The following is a 26,462-nucleotide window of genomic DNA, read 5'->3' on the forward strand; positions in this document are numbered from 1 at the left end:
AACTTTTTTTTTAGCACATTGGTAAAGTTAGGCAGATATCAGGATTACCAAAATTCTTTGGGCAATTGTGCTATTAGGCTAACGTTATGTTTATATTCAAATTAAAGGTCAGGGTTAGGCAATTTAACACATATTATGTGTATATGTATAATATACATATACACATATATAATTTGTGTAGTTACTCACAACTCTCCAGCTGCATGATGCACGTTTGGACGTCCATAGGGAAGTTCTTCAGATCCATGGGACAGGCCAATATCAGCGTTATTCTGCACAAACAAACACAGAGACCAAGAGGATTATCCAGACTGCAGCAGCAGCAGCAGCAGCATCAGCATCAGCAGCATCAGCAGCAGCAGCAGCATCATCAGAGTGAGTCCTGACACTGAAACCCCTCGACAGACCAGGACGTGTTTGAAAGTGATTTTAAAATTTAATAAACACATGTTCTCTGTTTTTGGTGTAACATATATATATATATATAAAAAAGAAGAAAATGGATAGGTCCACCTCTGCTCTGCAGACTCATGAAAAGTCAAACACTTAGAGTTCTTTGTCCAACCTGAGATAAGAATCAGGGATAAAATAACATTTATTTTATCTATTTAAAGAAATACGACAGAAGTACTCTTCTTGTAACTTGTAAGCCTAACACTAAGTTGGAAATTGCGACTTCCAACTACAACTGGAATGTGCCACAACCTCTAAGAGAAGTTCCTAATACCATGTACATGACGTCATTCCAAGTTGGAAATTCCCACTTCCTACTACAACTGGAATGGACCACAACCTCTAATAAAAGTTCCTAACACTTTAAAAATTAGGTCGATCAAAGTTGGAAATTCCAGTGTTCCCACTACAAATGGAATGCACCACAACCTCTAAGAGAAGTTCCGAACATGAGGTACATGAGGTTGTTCCGAGTTGGAAATTCCGACTTCCGACTACAACTGGAATGCACCACAAGCTCTTACGATATGTTCCTAACACAAGGTCATTCTGAGTTGGTAATTTCCGACTTCCTACTACAACTGGAATGCACCACAACCTCTAAGAGAGATTCCTAACACGTTAAACATGAGGTCGCTCCAAGTTGGAAATTCCGACTTCCAACTACAACTGGAACGCAACATATTACGTCATATTTTAAGATAAATATGTTGTGATAATATGATTCAAAGTTAATTATCAGCCTTTGGAAACAATATTTTTTCATAAATTATATATAATTCATGTGTTAATTTTGACAGCGCTAATGCTATGCTAATTTTTGATAAATAGCGACAATAAAAAATGTTGCCTACCCCAGCTTTAAAGAAGATTCTCAGAGCATTTGTCACCAAAAACAGACTTAAACACTTTATCATGAAAATGTTAATTTAATTAAATGACATGACTTAATAAAGTCCTGCAGACACACACACACACACACACTTTAACACACACACACACACACACACTGTAACACACACTGTAACACACACACACACGTACCTCATGTACCAGATAAAGTCTGCTGCGTCTGCACATCGTTACAAGTCTCTGACAGAATGCTGAATATGTTTAACACACACACACACACACACACACACACACACACACACACACACACACACACACACACACACACACACACACACACACACACACACACACACACAGATGTCCCACTTTCTGCTGCTTCCTGACACCTAAACGCCTCATGCTGACTCAGTCAGTGTCTTCCTTTCTTTTTTTATTCGCTCCCAAACTCTGGTTTCATTAAAAATCCCAGGTTAACGTCTCAGGATCATTTGATCACGACTCTGAAATCCTCTGATGTGACTTTGGGCTCAAACTCCAGAGGAAAAGTCTCGTTCTGTGGTTGAATGTCATTATTTCTTATTTTAGCCTGTAGTTACAATTTTGAAATCTCATCATATCAAAACTGCTGAATTAGCTCGTTAGCTGTTTCTGTACGAAGTGAAAGTGATAAACTAGATTATTTAGAAACTGAAGAAAACTACAAAAATATCATCATTTAACTGAGTTCCGATTTTTGGAGTTCTGGAGATGATTTAGGCCACGTAGAAACAGAATTCAAGGAAAATGAATAAATAAAACATAAATAAGCCAATTTTTTTTTTACCCCAGAGAATTCTATAAAAATTAAAGTCAGAGAAAAAAGTCAGACTTCTGAGATTAAAATCCAAATTATAAATTTTTTTCTCAGAATTTTGAAATTGAAGTCAAAGTAAAAAAAAGTTAAGAATTCTGGGATTAAAGCCTGAATTCTCAAAACATCTGAGATTAAATTGGAATGATTAGCAGGATTCAGAATTAATTAATTCAGAACTTGGTCTTTTTTTCTTGGAATTATGAGATTTCAGTAAAAAATCTGTGATTTAAATTAAAAAAATGTTTTTGGCTTTCCAATTTGTTGAATACCATTATTTGTTGTATAATATTTAATTTAATTTAGCATATTCATGCACTGGAATGTTAAGTAGAATAGATTAACATATAATATCACATAATATAATATAATATATTTAAGCATATGAATGATTGACAACATATGACGATATAACAGCTAAAATCAATCGCCCCCTTGTGGCTGGCAGTGGTACAGGTCAGTGGTTTATATCAGAATAAAGTCTCCGAATTGACTTTGTCGCTTTTGTGAAGAAATATCAATAAATACAGTTTTTAATTTCATCTCCCTTGGCCCGAATATTTATACAGGCGGGCCAGTTTTGGCCCACGAGCCACAGGTTGTTAATCACTGTGCTAATGTAGGTCGTGGCTAAATGTAGCGTCTTTATTTACATTATTATAGAGGGTAAAAAAAAACAGATTCTGTTGAACATTGTAATCAATCATCCAGAAACAAGACGTCAGGAAAACGACTTCTATTTTCCACACGAGTATCTCAGATCTCAGGGACTCGACTCTGTCGTCCGTCATGAATTCTGCTCACGCTGCTGCTGCTGCTGCTGCTGCTGCTGCTCAGATAAACATCCCATAATAAAAAAAAAGAGCGTAAACAACATTTACAAGATCCATTTTCCTCGCTCGTCCCTCGAGACGCTTTAATATCCCGCGCCGCTTCGAGATCGAGATCGAGCTCGATGGCGCGAAGCCTCGTTCTGATGTTGTCAGGTTAAAAAATGAAAAGCCGTGTTTCGTTCTGATGATATTTATAAAAGGGCCAATCTCTGCTGCTGCTGCTGCTGCTGCTGCTGCTGCTGCTGCTGCTGCTGCTTCTGCTGCTGCTGCTGCTGCTGCTGCTGGACGTGAAGGTGAAAACTCAGGTTGATAACGGATCAGAGTCGCCTCTGGAATACTAAGAGGCTCAGTAGATCACCATCACCACCATCACTGCTGCTGCTTTTACTGCCTCTGAGCAGCAGCAGCAGCAGCAGCAGCAGCAGCAGCAGGATGAAAAGGTTAGTCAGCTGAAGGCAGCCCATAATTCTGAGAGCCTTGAGAAATAAAAAAAAAACGGTCTCCAGAACGTTGTTGTGAACAGGAAGTCCTCTGACCTCCATCTTGTTTCCTGCTTCAGTTTTACTGTCACGTCGACACGTGAAACATCGTCCTTCATCTGACGCAACACATGGACGCTTTTGTCTGTTTCTCTGTTTTAAATCATCTAAATAATCTCAGACAGGTAAGTTTTTAAGGGATTTGTAAGAAATAACAACAAAAACATTTTACTTATTTAAACTGAAGGTGAATAAATACGACAGGTGAATGTTGAGGACAGGTGAATGATAAGGACAGGTGAATGATGAGGACAGGTAAAAGTTCTGGACAGGTGAATGTTGAGGACAGGTGAATGATAAGGACAGGTGAATGATGAGGACAGGTAAAAGTTCTGGACAGGTGAATGTTGAGGACAGGTGAATGATGAGGACAGGTAAAAGATTAGGACAGGTGAATGATGAGGACAGGTGAATGTTGAGGACAGGTGGATGATGATTGGTGAATGATGAGGACAGGTAAAAGTTCTGGACAGGTGAATGATGAGGACAGGTGAATGATGAGGACAGGTAAAAGATTAGGACAGGTGAATGATGAGGACAGGTGAATGATGAGGACAGGTGAATGATGAGGACAGGTAAAAGATTAGGACAGGTGAATGATGAGGACAGGTGAATGATGAGGACAGGTAAAAGATGAGGACAGGTAAAAGATTAGGACAGGTGAATGATGAGGACAGGTGAATGTTGAGGACAGGTGGATGATGATTGGTGAATGATGAGGACAGGTAAAAGTTCTGGACAGGTGAATGATGAGGACAGGTGAATGATGAGGACAGGTAAAAGATTAGGACAGGTGAATGATGAGGACAGGTGAATGATGAGGACAGGTAAAAGATGAGGACAGGTAAAAGATGAGGACAGGTGAATGATGAGGACAGGTGAATGATGAGGACAGGCAAAAGTTGAGGACAGGTGAATGATGAGGACGGACAGGTGAATGTTGAGGACAGGTGAATGATGAGGATAGGCAAACGTTGAGGACAGGTGAATGATGAGGACAGGTGACTGATGAGGACAGGTTAATGATGAGGACAGATAAAAGTTGAGGACAGGTGAATGATGAGGACAGGTGAATGTTGAGGACAGGTGACTGATGAGGACAGGTTAATGATGAGGACAGATAAAAGTTGAGGACAGGTGAATGATGAGGACAGGCAAACGTTGAGGACAGGTGAATGATGAGGACAGGCAAACGTTGAGGACAGGTGAATGATGAGGACAGATAAAAGTTGAGGACAGGTGAATGATGAGGACAGGCAAACGTTGAGGACAGATGAATGATGAGGACAGGTGAATGTTGAGGACAGGTGAATGATGAGGACAGGTGAATGAATTTGTATCAACCAGGTAAAAATAATTTATCTAAATTAATCAGCCATGTAAAACGAATTAATTCAAAGTATTTTCACTGTCCACACACATGTAAGTAACAGCACACATTAATTAATCTACATTAACAAATTCAATCAACCACACAAACTAATTAATCTTTAATTTGTTCATTAAATTATATTTTTTCAGCTAAATCCATTCATCAGTGTCTCGTTTTGAAATTACACAGAGAAATTCTGGCGTTTCTGAGGTTTTTGGCAGCAGTAAACTCTTGACCCGGAGCCTAGTTAAGAACTTTCCAAACATTCTCACGGGGCCCGACTCGGCTCAGGGGCCCCAGACAATTACCTGCTCTACCTGCCCAGTAACTGCAGACGCTCCTGCCTCCTTCACCACCGTGAGCAGATGATGGAAGCGTTTTTAAAATCAATTTCCCTCCAATTTCTCTCATCTTGACTCTTGTTTGTGAGATTAATGATTTTCTGTAGCTTTTGTTCATCCAAGTTTTTCACCTTCAATGAACGAGCAGGTGTTTTTATTATGAACTGGAGTTTCTTATTGTTGAGATGAGACAGAATATTTGTGTTTATTTGAATATAAATATATATATATATCTCTATATATATAGAGATATATATATATGATCATACATATATACAGTAATATATATTTACTATGTTTAAAATCACATCTGTTATGAATGCTGTGTGGACAGGTGAATGATGAGGACAGGTAAATGATGAGGACAGACAGGTAAATGATGAGGACAGGTGAATGATGTGGACAGGTAAATGATGAGGACAGGTAAATGATGAGGACAGACAGGTAAATGATGTGGACAGGTGAATGATGGGGACAGGTAAATGATGTGTGGACAGGTGAATGATGGGGACAGGTAAATGATGAGGACAGGTAAATGATGAGGACAGACAGGTAAATGATGAGGACAGGTGAATGATGTGGACAGGTAAATGATGAGGACAGGTAAATGATGGGGACAGACAGGTAAATGATGTGGACAGACAGGTAAATGATGAGGGCAGACAGGTAAATGATGAGGACAGGTGAATGATGTGGACAGGTAAATGATGAGGACAGGTAAATGATGGGGACAGACAGGTAAATGATGTGGACAGACAGGTAAATGATGAGGGCAGACAGGTAAATGATGAGGACAGGTGAATGATGTGGACAGGTAAATGATGAGGACAGGTAAATGATGGGGACAGACAGGTTAATGATGTGGACAGACAGGTAAATGATGAGGACAGGTGAATGATGTGGACAGGTAAATGATGAGGACAGGTAAATGATGAGGGCAGACAGGTAAATGATGAGGACAGGTAAATGATGAGGACAGGTAAATGATGAGGGCAGACAGGTAAATGATGAGGACAGGTAAATGATGAGGACAGGTAAATGATGAGGGCAGACAGGTGAATGATGTGGACAGGTAAATGATGTGGACAGGTGAATGATGGGGACAGGTGAATGATGAGGACAGGTGAATATTTAGATTTGAATTCCCTTGTCCTTTTTAAAACGGTAACTAAGTAACTTTTACTCGTAGTAAATTTTAAACAAACTAGTTTTTTTATATTAGAGTACATTTTTAGCCCAGTACTCTTACTTGTACTTCAGTAAATGTGTATAAAAACAGTGGTACTTTTATGAAAAGTGGCCTGTCGCTCTCTCACTCACCGTATGCTGTAGAGCACGTTGCCGTTCTTGGAGATGCGCAGCAGCTTGTTGTCGGTGGTGACCTCGTGGAAGTTGGCCCCCTTCTCGTTGGCGAAGAACAAGTCGGGCTTCCAGATGGAGTCCAACATAGACGGGTCCAGGTCCAGCGAGTCGTCTGGATACTCGCTGTACGCCAGCCGCGGGTCGTTCCACTGCTGCCGCAGGAAGATGTTCACTCTGTAATCCTGAGAGGAGGCGGAGACAGAGGCGGCGGAACGTCAGGAGACGCATTTCTAATCCACATCAATACAACAACAATGAGATCGTACACACTGCACATTTTACTGTAGCACTTGTTGTATTCGCAGTAAATCAGTCGTACACATGCTACTGTTTCACTGTTGTTGAGAAAACACCACACAGAGCGTTGATATCGACTGACCCGAACCATTGCTAACAATAGCTGAAGCAGTCGGGGATCGATCCGGAGACGATGTCCATTATTTATATTTGGGGAAATCTATTTCTTTTGTCTCTTGTATACAGTTTTCTTCTTTCCAGGCCTAAGCGAGTGTTTCTCTCTTTGCTTTTAAAAGCTTTTCTTTGTTTTTTGGACATGAAAAATGTATCAGAATGTAGATCCTTAAAAACCCCCCCCGAAAGGATCGTTCATCTAACATCTCCTTCTCTTCTGCTTGTGAAATCTAAACGCTGAGACCAGAGGATTCGTCTTTGAGGAGAAAACCCTCCGTCTTCTCTTCATCTCGCCGTCTTATCTGCCGTATATCGCTGCATCTCCTCATGTTTGACTAAAGAGCGAGCAGCAGCTCGGTGACCTTCAGCACATCCGTCTGCTCGTCTGAACAGAAACACTATCATGTACAACTGAAGGGTTATATATACTATACATTATGTAAATATCCTGACAACTCATATTTTATTCATAATGTTATCTTTTTTTTTTGTATTTTTCAGTCAATTTCCAGTTTATATTATATTTGTAGTATCACACTGACCTCGAAACAAGTGAATTTCCCTAGTGGGGGATCAATAAAGTCTAATCTAATCTAATCCACAAGACAGAGGTACTTAATAGTTCAAAGAAATCCTTTCAATATTTATATCATTAGATTACAGATATGCAGATTTATAGTGTACTTTTTTTTAATTGACATTGAAAAATATATTTACATTTATTTACAAGTGGTAGTTTGAGACTAAAAAGAAAAATACAGGTTAGCATTAAATGCTAGCAACCGAATTTTCGAATTGCACAATATAATCGTGTCATCGGCATAAAACTTGACTTTGCGACTATTCAACTTAAAGAAGATAATAGGCTGATAATAAAAGAGGTCAAAAGGAACAACCTTTGTTATTGGTTATAAATGTTTATGAATCAATTTAAGGAACGCCTGTTTGTCTGTCCGACTTTTTAACGTTCGAATGCTAAACTGTCTGTGTTTGTAAAGTATTACATGCTAGCAGTAGGTGTTTTAATGGTAAAACCTAGCTGCACAATATGAGTAATGGTGTCATCAGCGTAACAATTGACTTTGCAACCATTTATACATGAGAATATGTCATTAATGACGGCGTTGAAAAGGAACACCCGTTGTTATAAATTAATTTAAGGAACGCCTGTCTGTCTGTCGGAATTTTTAACGTATGAACGGTAAATGGTCTGTGTTTATAAAGCGCTAGCACTACTTGCTCTAGCCACAGGAAAGTACTACATGCTAGCTGTAGGTGTTTTAATGGCAAACTCTAAACTTCTAGCTGCACAATATAAACAACGTTGTCATCAGCGTAACAATTGACTTTGCCCACATTTATAGATGAGAATATGTCATTAATGAAGATTATTGAAAAGGACCGGACCCAAAACTGAGTCCTGAGGAACACCCTTTGTTATTGGTTATAAATGTTTATAAGTCAATTTAAGGAACGCCTGTTTGTCTGTCTGGCTTTGAAACGTACGAATGCTAAACTGTCTGTGTTTATAAAGTATTACATGCTAGCAGTAGGTGTTTTAATGGTAAAACCTAGCTGCACAATACGAATAATGGTGTCATCAGCGTAACAATTGACATTGCAACCATTTATAGATGACAACTGACCCCTGAGGAACACCCGTTGTTATTGGTTATAAATGTTTATAAATGATTTTAAGGAACGCCTGTTTGTCTGTCCGACTTTTAAACGTACGAACGGTAAACTGTCTGTGTTTATAAAGCGCTAGCACTACTTGCTCTAGCCACAGGAAAGTATTACATGCTAGCTGTAGGTGTTTTAATGGTAAACTCTAAACTTCTAGCTGCACAATATAAATAATGGTGTCATCAGCGTAACAATTGACTTTGCCCACATTTATAGATGAGAATATGTCATTAATGAAGGTTAATGAAAAGGACCGGACCCAAAACTGACCCCTGAGGAACACCCGTTGTTATTGGTAAACACATTCTGCATTTATATATACTGTCTATATCCGTGTTCTCTTGAGGAGAATCTGAGGTGGAACATTCAGGGAAAACAGATCTGAGACTTTGCTCGAGGCCACAGCTCGTCACGATCGGTGGAATCTCTCGTATTCACATGAAGCATAAAAAACGACATATGGATGAAGGCCCAAAAAACACCTGCTCAGCCGAGCACGAAATCCTGCCCATCATCCATCTCTTCATCTGCCCGTGTCTGTCCGTCCCTCGCTTCATGTGGAGTTACGGCGTCGCGAGTCAACGGTGCAGCGACCCTTAACAAGTCTGTTTTTCTTATGCTTTCCCTCCATCACGTCATCCTCATGTCACTGAGGAAAAACCTCTCACATAAGACGTATTCTTTATTTATTCCATCTATTCTTTATTTAGTTTCTCTGTCGGACAGATATGTTCCTGCCGCAGAGAAACTATAGTTTTAGTTCCATTAACCTGTGTTTTAAATAACCTAACATATTGGCACAACGCAAATATGCCAAATGTGTTTTTTGAAGAAAGTCAGCTCACTGTCAAAGTGCTTCAGGGCCAGTTCATTATTTCATGAATTTCAAAAATTCATATAAATTATTCCTTAAGAGATTTGCAAATATTTTCAACGGATCCTTGTTCAGGGCGATGCCGACTATAATGACGGTAAATTTCAAGTCATTCCGAGAAACTTTTTGTTTTTGAGAAGAAAGTCACTGTCAAAGTGCATCAGGGCAAATGGATAATTTCCTGAATTTCAAAAATTCATACAAATTATTCCTTAAGAGATTTGCAAATATTTTCAACAGATCCTTGTTCAGGGCGATGCCGACTATTATGATGGTAAATTTCAAGTCATTCCGAGATACTTTTTGTTTTTTTGAAGAAAGTCAGCTCACTGTCAAAGTGCATCAGGGCAAATGGATCATTTCCTGTATTTCAAAAATTCATATAAATTATTCCTTAAAAGATTTGCAAAAAATTTCAACGGATCCTTGTTCAGGGCGATGCCGACTATTACGATGGTAAATTTCAAGTCATTCCGAGAAAATGGGAGATATACCTTTTTGATTTAGTTCTGTATTCCTTTTTTCCACCTATTACTAATTTAACACGAACACAACATGAAGGTTGTACTCTTTTACAAACATACCTATGGGTCGTATAATCAATTTCTGCCAATAAACCTCCTAAATGTTGCACACTGCACCTTTAACATGTTTCATCCAGGCTCAGTTGGAGGTTAAATCCAGACTCTGAGACCTTCAGCCTTCACTGTTTATCAGATCAATATGTTGAGTGTGTGTTTGTGTGTGTGTGTTTATTCCTGTGTTCTATCCTTTTAACAGCAAACCGAGCACAAGATTTTAAAACATATTCTCTCTGATGTTGTTGTTGATGTAATAAAACAGGCAGTCAGTCGTAAAAGAAGAAAACAGCGTGGAAAACAAAGACGATGTTCAGAGGAAACGTGTTTTTTTACATCTTTCACTTCGGTTTCTCCTTCAAACTCTGACACAAATGAAGGATTTAAATTGCTGCATAAACAGCACAAAACATCTCTGACTCAGCGTCTAGACGGACAAACATTAAGCAGAAGAAGAAGAAATGAGCTCGTTCACTGAGGTGCGACGTTTCCATCACCGCTGATCTGACGGGAATTTTCAGGTCGCGCTTCGTCGAGTGAATTTGCGCCGACGGTGAATCTGTGTGAACTCATGTGAATAATTGTGCTGGAGTGTATACGTTTCAGCATAAGTGAAGCTAATGAAGGGACCGTCGCGTCTTTAAATGCTAAGCGTGGCCGCAGGCAGGAAGTGGATGTGAGTTTCACCATCGATTTGGTGTCATTTTCATTTCACAGGGTCGTGAAGGCGGCGCGAAGGGAATGAAGCTGCTGCGGGAAAACAGGAAATCAAACAGGTTCTTAAAAAGTGACGTCGTCTGCACGATGACGTCGTTGAACGAATCACCAGCGAAGAGTAAAGTGAACTTAACCCTTTAACAGCGAACGTATCGCAGACGAGTGCATTTTGCGTTGCAGTAATTACGCAAAGGTTTGTGCTACTGGAAAAATTCCGGCGGTTTCTGAAAGCTGAGAAGTTGCACGTCAAAGCAGGTTATTACGGTAATTTCACTCGTAACGTTGCAGGAAGCTGACCAGAGATAGAGTTAGAAAAAGCAGCTAACTTTAGCGTATAGCTACCTTTTTTTGAAAACCTTTAGCTAATTTTTGAGTATCTTTTTTTGAGAACTTAACTAAGTTCATCATCTTCAGGCTAACATTTAGCTTTGTTTTGATCATCTTTTGGCTAACTTACAGCTACTTACTAGCTTACTCTTCATAATTTTTGGCTAGCTTTACCTCTACTCAGACTAACTTTAAGCTAACTTTTCATCATCTTTTTAGCAATCATTTTGCTAACTTATAGCTACATTTAAAAACAAACAAACTTTTAGCCAACTTTTGATCATTGTCAGGCTAACTTTTGGTCATCTTATTTTTGGCTAACTTACAGCTATTATTTAAATATCTTTTAGCTATAGCTAACTAACGATTGATCATATTTACGCTAACCTTAAATATAACTAACCTTTGATAATTGATTGGCTATCTTTTAGCTAACGTATAGCACACTTTTTTGAAAACATTTAGCTAACTCTTGATCATCTTTTAGCTACATTACAGTTACTGTTTAACTAACCTTTTACTGAGGTTAAAAACAACTATGTTAAGTCAGGATTAATGGTTTAACTTCCACTTCTCCCCTCTGCAAACTCTGCTGCGTCTCTGTAATAATGTTATTACACAGTAACATAATAACCTGACGGACGCACTAATGAGTCCTGAGTGATTCACTCTGTAAGTACAGCAGAATTAGTCTCCACTAATGACTCTCTGAACTGGAGTTAAGGTTTGAGCGAGGTTATAGAGAACAACAGGGGAGCAAACATTTAAAAAATTAATATGTGGTGAATATAAAACACCTACGACAGTAAAGGGCTAGTTCAGTTTTTATAAGAGGAGCTATATGATGTACTGAAACAATGATGTCCTAGCTTCAGCTAACTTATAGCTGCCTTTTTTGAAAACCTTTAGCCAACTTTTTATCATCGTCAGGCTAACTTTAAGCTAACTTTTGATCATCGTTTTTTTGCTAACTTACAGCTATCATTTCGCTAACTTTTAGCTAACTTTTTTGAAAACCTTTAGCCAAGTTTTGATCGTTGTCAGGCTAACGTTAAGCTAACTTTTGAACATCTTTTTTTTGCTAACTGTTACCTTAACTTATAGGTATCATTTAGCTAACATTTGGCTACCCATTTTGAAAACCTTTAGCCAAGTTTTGATCATTGTCAGGCTAACGTTAAGCTAACTTTTGATCATCATTGTTTGGCTAACTTATACCCTATCTTATAGCTGTCATTTCGCTACACATTTAGCTACCTTTTTTGAAAACCTTTAGCCAGCTTCCGATCATCTTCAGTCTAACATTAAGCCAACCTCCGTAGCTCTTAACCCCACAAGCGCCACTTACAGGCCTGGTGTATGTACTGCAGATGTGGCCTCAGTGTAACCGTGAGATAAAGCAGCAAAATGACGTCTCAGACTCTGCAGCTGATATAGATTTTATCAGGTTAGTCTTTTGTTTCATGGCTAAAATCAGTTTTTCCTTGTGTCCCCACTGTGGCCATAGAAGCACACAGGAAAACACAACACACACACAAACAAACACACACACACACACACACACACACAAACACACACTCAGAGCTCCATACTTGTGGTTCAATCAATCCTGGCTGAATAAATCAGCTGCTGTTCTCCCACAGCACAGATGCAGCGTGGGTTGGCATTTAGCTCGGCCCTCCATCGCCCTAATTGTCAATTATTCTCAGAATATGGAACCAAGGAGGCGGGGCCATGGCCGACGGGTTGGGGGGGGGGTGGGGGGGTATTCGCGCTCTCAGAGCGACACACGTGTGAAATACCGTCAGACGGCGAAGATGGCGGAGGCGTCTGAGATCGCTCTCGCCGTTTATCACTGTTTATTAGACGGAATATTTCACGTGAAACAAACGAGGCTGACCTTTCACGAGCGAATCGCCGGGTTTTTTGATATGATAAACAACCAGAGAGGATGAGGAGAGTGTGTGTGTGTGTGTGTGTGTGTGTGTGTGTGTGTGTGTGTGTGTGTGTGTGTGTGTGTGTGTGTCGACGGCGAGGAGGGAGGAGGCGTCAGGATCATCAGTCAGCTCGGGGTCTGACACCGCGAAAAGTCAGCGAGACGTGATTTACGGCGGAGATAATCGAGCGTTTACGGAGCGGTTTTTAAACTGAATTTAAACTCTGGAAATCTGAAGCGAAACTCAGTGAAACGTTTGGGAATTTGGCAAAAACTCAGAGACAAATTCTGGTTGTTTTTCCTCAACAAACCTCTCTTTTGATTGATTTCTAATTGCTACAGTAAATAACGTCCTTATAGCGAAGATTTCATGGGATTTTCTGACCAATTCTGTCAAGTTTTTATCATCGTCAGGCTAATTTTAAGCTAATGTTTGATCATCTTTTTTGGCTAACTTACAGCTACATCATTTCGCTTACTTTTAGCAACCTTTTTTGAAAACCTTTAGCTGACTTCAGCTCATCTTCACACTAACTTTTAGCTAACATATAGCTAACTTTTTTTTTGAAAACCTTTAGCGAACTTTTGATCATCGTCAGGCTAATTTTAAGCTAATGTTTGATCAATCTTTTTTTGGCGAACTAACAGCTATCACTTCGCTTGCTTTTTTGAAACCCTTTAGCTGACTTCAGATCATCTTCAGACTAACCTTTAGCTAACTTGTAGCTACCTTTTTTGAAAACATTAAGCCAAGTTTTTATCATCATCAGGCTAACGTTAAGCTAACTTTTGATCAACTTCATTATATCGAAGATTTTATGTTATTTTCTGACTGTTTCTGTCATAAACACTGACGTCATCATGGAAACCACAACCTGGTCCTAATGAAGCAGAAAATGTTGTTCGGTTAAGGTTCGGGTTTAGATGTTAAGTCCTGAGAAGAATAGCTGCACAAATGTGTGTGTGTGTGTGTGTGTGTGTGTGTGTGTGTGTGTAGAAACAGAAATAAAGTCATGTACCGCCGGGACTTGAACAAGCACTGCGCCATTCTACCACCTCCATCTATCACTGAGCTACAGCCCCAACAGCAGCAGCATCAGTGTGTGTGTGTGTGTGTGTGTGTGTGTGTGTGTGTGTGTGTGTGTGTGTGTGTGTGTGTGTGTGTGTGTGTGTGTGTGTGAGATTGTCTCTAGTCCAGAACAGAATCTTTACACCACGGTGAACACACAGCATCACTAACCCTTACAATCCAAATATTAGTCCTACATTTAAACCGGTTCCTTGAGAAAGAAATAAGGTTCTTGCCTCATTAGAACCAGGTTTTGGTCTCCATAGGGACTACATGGTCCTGTTTATGATAGAAAACCAGTCCTAAAGAGGTCACAGAAACAAAGTTCCTCAGAAATTATGCTGCGTTCCATTCACATCGGAAGAGAAGTCGCGGAAAACTACATGGACGCAAACGTATTAATTGTTAGCAATTGGCGCTGGGCACGTTAACGGTGTTAACGTTAACGCACGACGCCTGACTGGAAAAAGACGCATGTGTGATTGTTAAAACGAGTCTCAAAAGTAACAAAGTTTTCTAGGCACCGTTTACCAGTTAGCTCTGTTAGCTCTGTTAGCTCCTTTAGCGCGCCTACAGTGGAACTGGAGCGCTCTGTTTATGAAAGGAAAAGAGCAGCGCTACAAATAACCAGCGTACCCCGTGTACTGCGTATGTGCGCCTCTGTTTTTAAAGTTTAGCGTTGTGTCGTGTTAACGTTAACGTGCCCAATATAACAACAATCTCCACCTAAAGAGACCCAACGATGTTAGCATTAAATGTGTAGGGAAACGTGTTTATTTACTGTGCATATGACAATAAACACTTTGAATCTTGAATTGAATGTAGCAGTGTTCGTACCAATGGCAGCCTCCAACTTTCCGAGTTGAAAATTCCACGTTCCTGTCAAAGGAACTCCCACAAAACTGGAACGGGACCAGGTTTTGGTCTCCATGAGGACTACTGGTCCTGACAAGTAGTGTCAAGTAGGTCTATGACACAAATAAACCAGTTTCTGATCACCAGAAAGCAGAAGTCAGAACAGGAAGTGACCTCCAAGTTCCACAACCTTCTTTACTTTGGAAAACCCGGTTCCTGGTTAGCTTTTGTTAGCTATAGCATTACATAACAACAATCCACATGGAAATGTGCTCACACAAAGAGCAGAAACATACATATGTACGACTGATTTACTGGAATCCCATGTTGGGGTTGATGTTCTGAGTTGGACGATCGACTTCCTGTCGAAGGAACTCAGAAATTCCAAAGATTCTGTCTATAACTGGAACATAAACATAGGGTTCTGCCACTTTAAGACCAGGTTTTGGTCTCCATAAGAAGAACAGGTGACCTCAGTGACCTCTGAGCGTGAGGAGCTCTGCTGTCGCACACACCCCCCCCCCCCCCCCCCCGGTGGCTCAGCGTGTCGTTTGAAAGGGTTGATGGTTCGGTTTTTACGGACGCATTAATGGCTTCTCTGCGTAATGAATGAGAATGAATTTGCCGCTGATGAACCGGTCCACGTCGGACGAAATGATGCGTGAGAAACAACGAGCGACGCCTGTGAAACAAAAAGTCGCGGAGAGAAGACTTGATCTTACCATCGTCGTCTCTGCGATGGACCCGAAACTGTTGATAAAAATGTTGCAGGTGACGTTCACGGGCGGACCTGCAGGTGGAGACAAAAACAAGATAGAGGAGCACAGATTAACACGTGTTCATACGCGTTTATAACCTTCTTCAGCGGAGAGTTCGCGTCCAACTGTGCTGTGAGCGCCCCCCTGTGTTAGGAGCTGTATAGACCAAAACAAATCCAACGCAGGGCCTTGAATTTTGTTTTGCAAATTCACAAACTTTCAAGGATTTCAAGGACCCCTGAAGGACACAATGGCAGCGAGAGACGTTCACCTCGATATCAACTTCACTTCTTCAACTACTGCACAAGATTCAAGCACTTTCAATGACCCATGTCTGTTTTCGGGCAATTTTCACAAACTTTCAAGGGCCTTGAAATGTGGTTTTCTTCTTCTTCAAATTCACAAACTTTCAAGGATTTCAAGGTTCTGTGAAAACCCTGGAGGACACATCGGCGGTGGAGGACATAAATATCAACTTCACTTTTTTATTGCACAAAATTCAAGCACTTTCAATGACCCGTGTCTATTTTGAGCGATTTTCGAAAACTGTCAAGGTCCTTGAATTTTTTTTTGCTAATTCACAAACTTTCAAGGACACATGAAAACCCCTGAAGGACACAATGGCGGCAAGAGACGTTGACCGAAAAATCAACTTCACTTCTTCAACTACTGCACAAAATCCAAGCACTTTCAATGACCCGTGTCTATTTTCGGGCAATTTTCACAAACTTTCAAGGGCCTTGAAATGTGTTTTTTCTTCTTCTTCAAATTCACAAACTTTCAATGATTTCAAGGACACATGAAAGGACACACAGGTGGTGAAAGCATTCACCTAAATATCAACTTAATTTCTATCTTGCACAAAATTCAAGCACTTTCAATGACCCATTTCTATTTCGAGCGATTTTCACAAACTTTCAAGGTCGTTTAATTTTTTTTGCTAATTCACAAACTTTCAAGGACACATGAAAAACCCAGAATGACACATCAGCAGTGGAAGCCATTTACCTAAATATCAACTTAAGCTCTTTCTTGCACAAAGTTCAAGCACTTTCAATGACCCATGTCTATTTAGGGATGATTTTCAAAAACCATCAAGGGCCTTGATTTTTTTTTTTTTTTTTATTCACAAACCAGTGATTTCAATGACCCATGTCTATTTAGGGCCAATAGGATTTTTTTTTTTTTTTTTTTTTTCATATTCACTAACTTTCAAGGATTTCAAGGACCCTTGGAAACCCTGGATAAGGATCTGTGAGGACTTTGGGACTTGGGTCCCCCCAAAAAATGTCCTAAATTTCCCCAAAACCTTTCAGTAAAGATTTATATGTTTTAATAAACATACAAAAACAATTAAATTGTAATTAAATGATTGAACATTTGCTAGTTTTACAAACAAGGGACTGAACCATGTTACGTTTAAATCCGTAATCCGTAATCTACAGTTTCGCCCACTGTGATGTCGTCAGTGAGTCAAATCTTGCCCAAATTGACTGGGAACATACTTGAGTGATCACGTATCCATCATTAAAAAAAATCTGATTAATCCGTCAAAAACTGTAATCAGGACGGTAAAAATCCCCATAATCCTGATCCCACTCTATTCCTATAATGATGTTTATTCACGTTATTAACGCTTCGCGATAAAAGCTGCTCTTTACGACGAGACAAACGCAGAGAAAGAGTAATAAAATGTGAAGACGAGGCTTTTGTCTGCGAAACAATTAAGACACAAACACTTCATCTAAATTCCTTTAATCCCATTAGTTTTAATCCTCATCAGTCGCCTTTTGTGCTGCACAGATGCTTTATTATAATACTTGGCGAGATTATGTGACGTTTTTTTGTTTTTTTTTCGCAATAAATCAGGAGGTCGGATCATGAACACGAACACACACACACACACTGAAACACACACACAATCACAGAGTTTGTGTTAAGTGTTTGCGGCTAAACTGGATGTAATTCCACTCGCCGGAGGCAAACTGGGAATGAGGGATTATTTTGATGGCCAATTACTCTCCCTGTCACTGTGTGAGGACGGCTGCGGGCCACAGGGGACGGATATCACACACACACACACACACACACACACACACACACACACACACACACACACACACACACACACACACTGTGCTTAATCCATAGAGAATAATCATAGTGTTGAAGTTCTTCCAGGAAAAAGACGGACAAACAAAAAAATCCTTAAATTCCTCTGCAGGTTCTCGTTCGTCCACGTTCAGCGTCTAATTTGACCAAACCATCGATTAGCGATCGATTAACGCACAGCGTCTGCGCGATAAAAGCTGGACGAAGCAGTAAAAACTGATGAGGAAGCAAAGTTTTACGATGTTTAATCGTCAGCCGTAAGATGAAATTAAATCGCAAACTTAAAATACAAAAGTTAAAATAGTTCAGACAGAGGAGGAAAGTGAGGCTGCTGCAAATAAAACTACAAACATGGTGGAAACGTAGAAAAGTGGACAATTTACGTAAATTATTTTTGGATAAAAACACTGTGTTGATTTAATTGGCAAAACAAATATTAAGTTAATTTAAAGATAGAACATAGCTAAATGGCTAGTTAATTTAAATTACAGTTGAGCTAAACAGCTAGCTAAACTAAAAAAATAGCAAATTTTATGATAGCTAAATAGCTAAACTAAACTTAGTTACTTTAAACTTAAGTTAGCTAGCTTTATTATAGTTAAATAGCTTAACTAAAGTAAGTTACTTTAAAGATAAGTTAGCTAACTTTATTATAGCTAAATAACTAAATTAGTGTTAGCTAAATAAACAAAATGTTAGCTAAACTACAGCTAGCTAAATAAATAGCTAGCCACACTACAGTTAGATGAATAAAAAAAGTTAGCTAACTCCAGTTTAGCTGTTGTTGGCTTAACCTATGTTAGATCATTTAAACTAAAGTAAGCTAAATAAAAAGTAAGCTAACTGTAGCTAAATTGTTAGCAAAATAGGTAGCTAAACTAACCTTAGATTTGCTGAAAAGTTGTTAGCTAAACTTAGCTAAATGAAAAGTTAGCTATCTTTAATTTTAAAATAGTTAGCTAAAGTTTGCTCATTAACTTGTTAACTTTATTTATCGGGAAGTGAAATAGTTTGTTGTCAGTTTAAGTAAAACATAAACAACTTTTTCCACAACGTCAGCAACGTTTTTTTTGTTCTTTCAAAGAGAGTAAACGAGTGGAAAAGAAGCTGAAGTTATTGATTTTTGAACAACAGCCAAACGTCTGTGAGGGACAACAGTAATGATCCTGCTTCACTTTCTCTCTTCACAACAACACAAGCTTCACAAACATCATTTATCTCCTGCACCAATTAACACATTCGTCAGGTCTTTGTTTCGCCTCCAGATTTTCTTCTAAAAGTCGACGCTAAAACTGTTTCTTCACGACTCGCAAAAGAAAAATCTGAGGGGGAAAATTATGCAGGAACACAAATGAGATGATTATTCTCCAGAGTGAGAATAACAAGAACAACACGTTCTTTTTAATGAGTTGAATAAAGAACCACAATCATTTAAAATAAACTGGGAGGCGTTAATATTTTTGTCAATATCCAATATGCCAATATATCCCCAGTGCCTGAGCCCATAATAGACACTGATATTTAGCTTTTTTAGTCCATTATTTTGTGTTTTTTTTTTCGTGAAATTAACATAATACTTCAATAATACTAAAAATCTGTGTACGTCCCAGCATGAACTACCGCACAAATATAATTACTTCACGTATAAACCTGCAACACATTTACAGAACGTATCTGAGTGTCTATGTCCTCCAAGAGCTAACGTTTTATTGATCTGACCTTAGTTTAGCTACCTATTTATTATGTTCACAATTTAGCTAAACTACAGTTGGCTAACTGTAGTTTAGCCAACTGTAGTTTTATTTAGCTAACTTTAGTTTAGTTATTTAGCTATAGTAAAGTTAGCTAACTTAAGCTTATACTAACTACCTTTAGTTTGGTTATTTAGTTTTAGTAAAGTTAGCTAACTTAAGCTTAAAGTAACAACCTTTAGTTTGGTTATTTAGCTATAGTAAAGTTAGCTTACTTAAGCTTAAAGCAACTACCTTTAGTTTGGTTATTTATCTATAGTAAAGTTAGCTAATTTAAGCTCAAAGTAACTACCTTTAGTTTCGTTATTTAGCTATAGTAAAGTTAGCTAGCTTAAGCTTAAAGTAACTACCTTTAGTTTGGTTATTTAGCTATAGTAAAGTTAGCTAGCTTAAGCTTAAAGTAACTACCTTTAGTTTGCTTATTTAGCTATAGTAAAGTTAGCTAGCTTAAGCTTAAAGTAACTACCTTTAGTTTGGTTATTTAGCTAAAATAAAGTTAGCTAACTTGAGTCAAAATGTACAACAAGCTGTCTCTACATTCTTCTTCCTGTCTTCCTCCTCTTCTTCTTCCTGTCGTCTGTTTTTTATCGGAACGTCTCTCCCGCCGAGCAGCGCTAACGCTACAGACTTAGATAATAAATAACAATAAATAAACATTGAAATACTACTATAATACTTGTTGATGGCGCTAGAGTAGCTGTCAAGGACGTAGCAGCTTAATCAGGCCACTGTTTTAGTCTCTTGTTGCCGTGGAAGAACAGGACGTTTTTTTCCCTGACTCTGTGACGACGTCATGAAAATAAACAGAGCTTATTTGCTCTGTTCTTTTAATCCCAACACTCGCTCTCACTGAGAAGCTTTGTGGTGTTACGTCTCCACAGACGTCTCCACAGAACGTCTTTATCAACAAACCGGCGGCTCTAACATTATCACACTGTTTTCACGCTGAGCCGCTCTTTCAGGTTTAGCGCTGACGCGCTTCCTCCGCGCCGCCCTTTTTCTACGAAATCCCACCGCTTCAAAGCGTTAGCGCTGCTCGGCGGGAGAGACGCGAGCGAGAGGATGTCATCTTTTTTTTTTGACAGAAGAAGGAAAACGCTGACGAGGAGAAGCTAATTCCCTAAAACCTCTGTCTTCTTCTTCTTTCCTGCTGCTGCCGTTCTCTTGATGAATATTTTACTTTACAGCTTTCCGATAAAAACCAGAAGACAGGAAGAAGAACGTAGAGACAGCTCGTAGTATTTTTACTCAAGTTAGCTAACTTTATTATAGCTAAATAACCAAACTAAAGGTAGTTATTATAAGCTTAAGTAAGCTAATTTATTATAGCTAAATATCAAAATTACAGTTAGCTAAATAAAACATGAGTTAACTGTTGTTTAGCTAAATTACTAACATAATAAATAGGTCGCTAAACTAATGTCAGAACAATAAAACGTTAGCTCTTGGAGGACATAGACACTCAGATACAGTACGTTCAAAAAATAAACGTATTATATTTGTGCGGGAAGTTCGTGCTGGGACGTACACGGTGGCGGTGCCGACACAAACACCGCGGCGTTGAACGCTACGCTTGGCAGAAGTCGCTAAAAGTTCAACTTTGCTAGCGTCAGTCAATCAAATCACAGTTTAGCTCACACAGACATCGGACAAGGTTGTCTCCCACCGTTAACAATCTTTTTTTTTGCTAAACAATGGCGGATATCTCATGGCCACATGGTCACTTTAGCAACATTAGCATGTCTTGCTACGTCGTTAGCCTTGACAAACTCGAAAAGGGTCTCCCCCTTAAACTGTTGCCACAAAGTTGTAATTTTGTCCAACATTGTCCAAAATGTCTTGGTATGCTGAAGCGTTAAAACTGTCCTTCGTTGGAGACCAAAGGCTGATTGAAACACCTGAATTCAAGACTTATTAACAGGTGTGGACAAATACCTTTGTCCATAATATAGTAGATTATCCCCAAGCACTAAACATTGGTGAAAATGGACAAAAAACTAGGGAATTATAAGGCTAATCTGTAAAAATGGTACAAAACCGGTAGGTCAAAGCCAAAACGAAGTGACACCAAATTCCACGAAATTTGGTGGAACCATTTCACAGGTCAAGACAAATATAAAACTCTATTACGACCATCACCTCAACTCAACAGGAAGTCAGCCATTTTGAATTTGGTGTCCTTCTTGGCGACTTCAAAAGGGCGAATTGTGGGGAATTTCGCTCTGTAACATTGTCATACACTGACCGATCAGCTCAAAACTTCATACGTGACACAAGAGACCAACAGTGATCTTAACCCAAAAGGAAGTCAGCCATTTTGAATTTAGCCACCATTTTGCCACGAAACAGGAAGTGACACGTTTACTGTACATCGAGTGATCTGCTGAAAACTTTTCACTAACTAAGGATCGTCAAGTTTGCACTTTTCTTACTCATGTTAAAAGTCGTACTGTATTTTAATGACATTCATAAAACTCCATAATTAACTTGTAATTTTACATGATTTTATTGCGATGCCTGAGCGTTCTCTTGAGTACAATGAGGGGGAAGTTGATGAGAGATTTGAAAGACGTCGGGAATACCGCGGGTCATCTTCAGTCGTTAGCATTAGCTGCCTACAGCTACTCAACTACTGATGATGACTATGACCTTGACGACGTGCAGGTCTGGATTTAAAGTGCACAGCGTTTCAGAAGCGTTTCCTGTCGACACGGTGGACTAAACCACTTAAATCAGGTGAAGTCACCATGATAGGTTTTTAAAATGTCCTTTCTGAGACAGTAAGTCTGCTAACACGATGAATATGTCGACCTCTTCTACCTTCACTTTGACTCTAGACTCTAAATCTTCTGCTTATTCATGTTTTATTTATTATGTCACTTGCGGGACCTGCAACAATCAATCTTTCAAAGAGGTTCAAAGAGAGAAGATGTCACAGATCTGTCATCTACTTCCCCTCTGATGGTGGTTTGATCCCCATCTGTCCACAAACAACGGTCCTCGCACACGACAACAACAACAACAACAACAGCAGCAGCAGCAGCAGATCATGTGACACGGACGCCGCGGCACCGGAAGCTTTCACGGTTTCACCTCGTGCTCCTGGGATGAGGAAGCTGAGCCGACGGTGCGTGTCTGACGAGCTCAGGAAGTCAAAGAGCCAGATGTTGTTGTTGTTGTTGTTGTTGTTGTTGGGACGCTTAAATCCAGCCGGGGTTCATTCATAAAGAATCAACAGAGCTGAGCTGCATTTAAGTGCATTTAAAAACAGGATAAAGGTCTAATGTTTATCTATATTACAGTATTATAGTATTACAGTATTACAGTGGTCACTAAGTGCAAAACAATAAAAGGGTTAAACACTGTTTACAAATGTATCTTCAAGACATAAAAATTACATTTGAGAAAACAAATGTACCAAATGTGAAACACTTACTTTTTTAAAATTTGATTTCACAATTTGTAAAACGATGTAAATTTGTTTCCTGAAATTGAAATTTTGTTAAAACTTTTGTAAATATAAATAAATCCGAATTTGTAAAATTGGAACATTACATTAAATTGATCAGATTTGTAAAAGTGATTCAAATTTTGCAAAATTTTGTAAATTTGTTTCCCCAAATTGAAATTTTGTCTCTGAACTTTTGAAAATTTGTCTGGACTTCTGTAAATGTGTTATCTAAAGTGCAAATTTGTCTCAACTCAAAAATTCAGGAGTGGGAAACATTTATATATTTTTTTTTCTAGAACGTAAATTTCAACCTTTGTTCATTTGTTTCACACTTTGTAAAACATTAACATTACAATAACTGTAGCAGATTTTAGGATTTTGTAAAATTTTGTGAACTTGGAAATTTTCAAAAATGTAAAAAAAATTCAAATTGTTTGGAGATTTTGTTTCAGGACTTGTAAACGTGTTTAAAGTTTTGTAAATTGGTCTCAAGTGTCAGGATTTGTAAATTTTGTTTTCTAATATGTGAATTTGTATCAACTTTTGAATTTACTAAAATTGAAATTTTGTCAATTTTTTGGAAAATTGGCTTCAGGACTTTGTAAAACATTTACATTACATTAACTTTAGCGGATTTGCTTTCAGAATTCAAAAAAATTGTTATGATTTTGTTCAATTTTGTAAATTGTCTCAAATTTAAATTGTCTCAAATTTGTTTCAGAAAAAAAAGAGCGTATTTAACTCTACGTCCAATTTACTCGGCGTTTCACAATCGAGGAATTCACAAAGTTATTTACGGCGACAAATGGCACAGAAGACGAAGACGAATCAGATGAGGAATGATCGGAATTACGCAGAATCGCCTGTTTCTCATCGAGCTGCCGTCAGCGCAAAAAGTACGAGAGATTAAATATTTATAGGGCGGCGTCTGTGGGGTATATGTGGAGTATATGTGGAGTATATGTGGAGTATATGAGCGCTCTACTTTTTTATTGAACTAATATATTTCACACACACGCTCACGGACATCGAGGAGTTTTTCCCTCCTTCTCCTTTTTTAAAAAAAGCCATTATTATGTGGTGATTCGACAGCTGAGGCCGTGATGATGATGATTTTCTCTCTTTGTTCTTATTCTTCATGAATAAACATCAGCAGAGAGAGAAACTCCGGCGCCAGGCGAACACATTAGCGCCTCGTAAATCTCTCTCTTTCTGCCCGAAACTGTGAAATTAATGAACATTTTTTATCAAACGCCGGGAGCTTCAGACTCACGAGGAACTTCTGCTAAAAGTCGTAAAAAAGAAAAGAATGAAACTCTGGACTTTGGGGACAAAGAGTTTGAAAGATGATCTCGAGGTTTAAGCCCAGGTTCACTTCAATCCTTGGACCCATATATATGGGTACATATATATATGAAAGTATCTGTCAGTACTGCTCAAAATCACTGGATTGGATATCGTCAAAATCTGATAAGATCCAAAATCCTGTAATATGGTGCGTTAAGAGCTGAGCAGTTCAAAAACAAACATGTAAAACTACTACATTAAAGGTATCAGTTATGTCAGGGATGTGTTTATCACTTTATCTCACTGTTAAATAGACTTTTCTGAAGTTTGTACCCTTATATAAACTCTCCTCACTCACTCTCCTGCACTCGGGTGTACTGTATACGGCAGTGTTTCCCAACCCTGGTCCTCAAGGAACACGGCCCTGCCATGTTTTAGATGTTGCCCTGATTCAGATCAAACATTACATTTTTTTAATTTACTTATTTATTTATTTTTTAACAACATTTTTTTATTACTATTATAATTTTTTTTTTTTTAAAAGACAAAAAATGAAATTAAAAAAAAAATATATATATATTATTATTGTTATCATTATTATTTTTTGTACAAAAATTCAAATATTTTTTTTTTTTGAATTTTTTTTTGAATTTTATATATATTTTTTGAAGACAAAAGTTGAAACATTACACTTTTGAAATTTTTTTTTTTTTTTAAAGAAGACAAAAGTTGAAAAAAATATTCTTTTGGGAAAATTTTTTTTAAACAAAATCTTAGATTTTTTTATTTTTTTTACAGAAGTTCAAACATTAAATAATTTGGATTTTTTTTTGTTAACAAAATTCCGTTATCAGGCTTCCGCAACGCTTGATGATGAGGGTTATTTGAATCAGGTGTTTTTGGAGCTGGAGCAACATCTAAAACATGGCATGGCTGTGTACTCTGAGGACCAGGATTGGGAAACACTTTATACTGTATTCTGTTTTTAGTCTGAAAAGTCTGTTTCAACTTATTCCTTAGATATTTTAGACTTAATCTGATGTGGATTTTACTAAGCGAGTCATTTTGTTAAGTGGCTAAAATCCAGATTCAGACGAGGCAACAGATAAAGACGGTGGGAGGCAGCGAGACGTTAAAACAGCGTCCACTGAAACACGTTGTGTGTTTTCCCTCCTCTTCCTCTTCCTCGTCGTCATCATCTCATTCGTTCATTCCCATGCAGATGCCACAGCTCTCTCTCTCTCTCTCTCTCTCTCTCTCTCTCTCTCTCTCTCTCTCTCTCTCTCTCTCCTGCTCTCCATCCCTCTTCATTTCCAGCGACAGCTCTCATTACTCTCCACGTATAACAGAGTCCACCCGGCCTCTTCCTCTTCCTCTTCCTCTTCCTCTTCCTCTTCCTCTCTGCCTTAAACCAGGGGAGTAAACAGTGTGGTTGATCAGCAGCAGAGGGAGGAAGGAGGGGGTAAAAAAAGAAAAGACTTCCTGTCACATTTTAATTGGAGTGGTGCGATGAGGGATGGTGGTTTCTCCTGCCGACACACTCACACACACACACATCCATCATCGCCTCTTCCATGGAAGTGAACTTTAGGGGGGGGAAAAAAAACGTAATTTTCCTCCCGAGCGAAGGAGGAGAAACAGCATTATGACATTATGACATGTTTCACTCCTCTTCTTTATGACACACACACACACACACACACACACACACACACACACACACACACACACACACACACACACACACACACACACACACACACACTCTCTCTCTCTCTTTCCATGAATCTCTTTCTTCTTTTTTATTCTCGTTCTTCGTCTCATTTGTATTCTGTCGTTCAGCCACAGGGAGTTTGAGTTTCATTATATGAAACATTCAAAGTGGAAGAAGAAGAGGAGGAAGAGGAGGAGGAGATGGATGAAGGTCTGGTCACGAAATCACCTGAGGCATGTGTGTGTGTGTGTGTGTGTGTGTGTGTTTATTTGGCTGTCCATATTTACTCAAAATTGACATTTGTGCCTGGGAGCATGTTCAGTATCTATCT

The 26,462-nt window shown here is 38.7% G+C and overlaps 1 protein-coding gene across 4 annotated transcripts in view; it reads right to left on the bottom strand.

Annotated features, from left to right (window-relative positions):
* glra1 (glycine receptor, alpha 1) overlaps nt 1-26,462 on the bottom strand; it is a gene marked incomplete at both ends in the record, with an annotated part of 100,239 nt that overhangs the window by 27,245 nt on the left and 46,532 nt on the right. For all 4 annotated transcript variants that reach the window (XM_083906139.1, XM_083906137.1, XM_083906138.1 and 1 more), the window contains 3 exons: nt 190-272; nt 6,564-6,787; nt 15,781-15,848. In XM_083906139.1, coding sequence (XP_083762265.1) covers nt 190-272; nt 6,564-6,787; nt 15,781-15,848 — 375 coding nt within the window. The remainder of the gene's footprint in view (nt 1-189; nt 273-6,563; nt 6,788-15,780; nt 15,849-26,462) is intronic.

Source organism: Microchirus variegatus (assembly GCF_963457635.1).
Source record: "Microchirus variegatus genome assembly, chromosome: 19".
Taxonomy (NCBI): Eukaryota; Metazoa; Chordata; class Actinopteri; order Pleuronectiformes; family Soleidae; genus Microchirus; species Microchirus variegatus.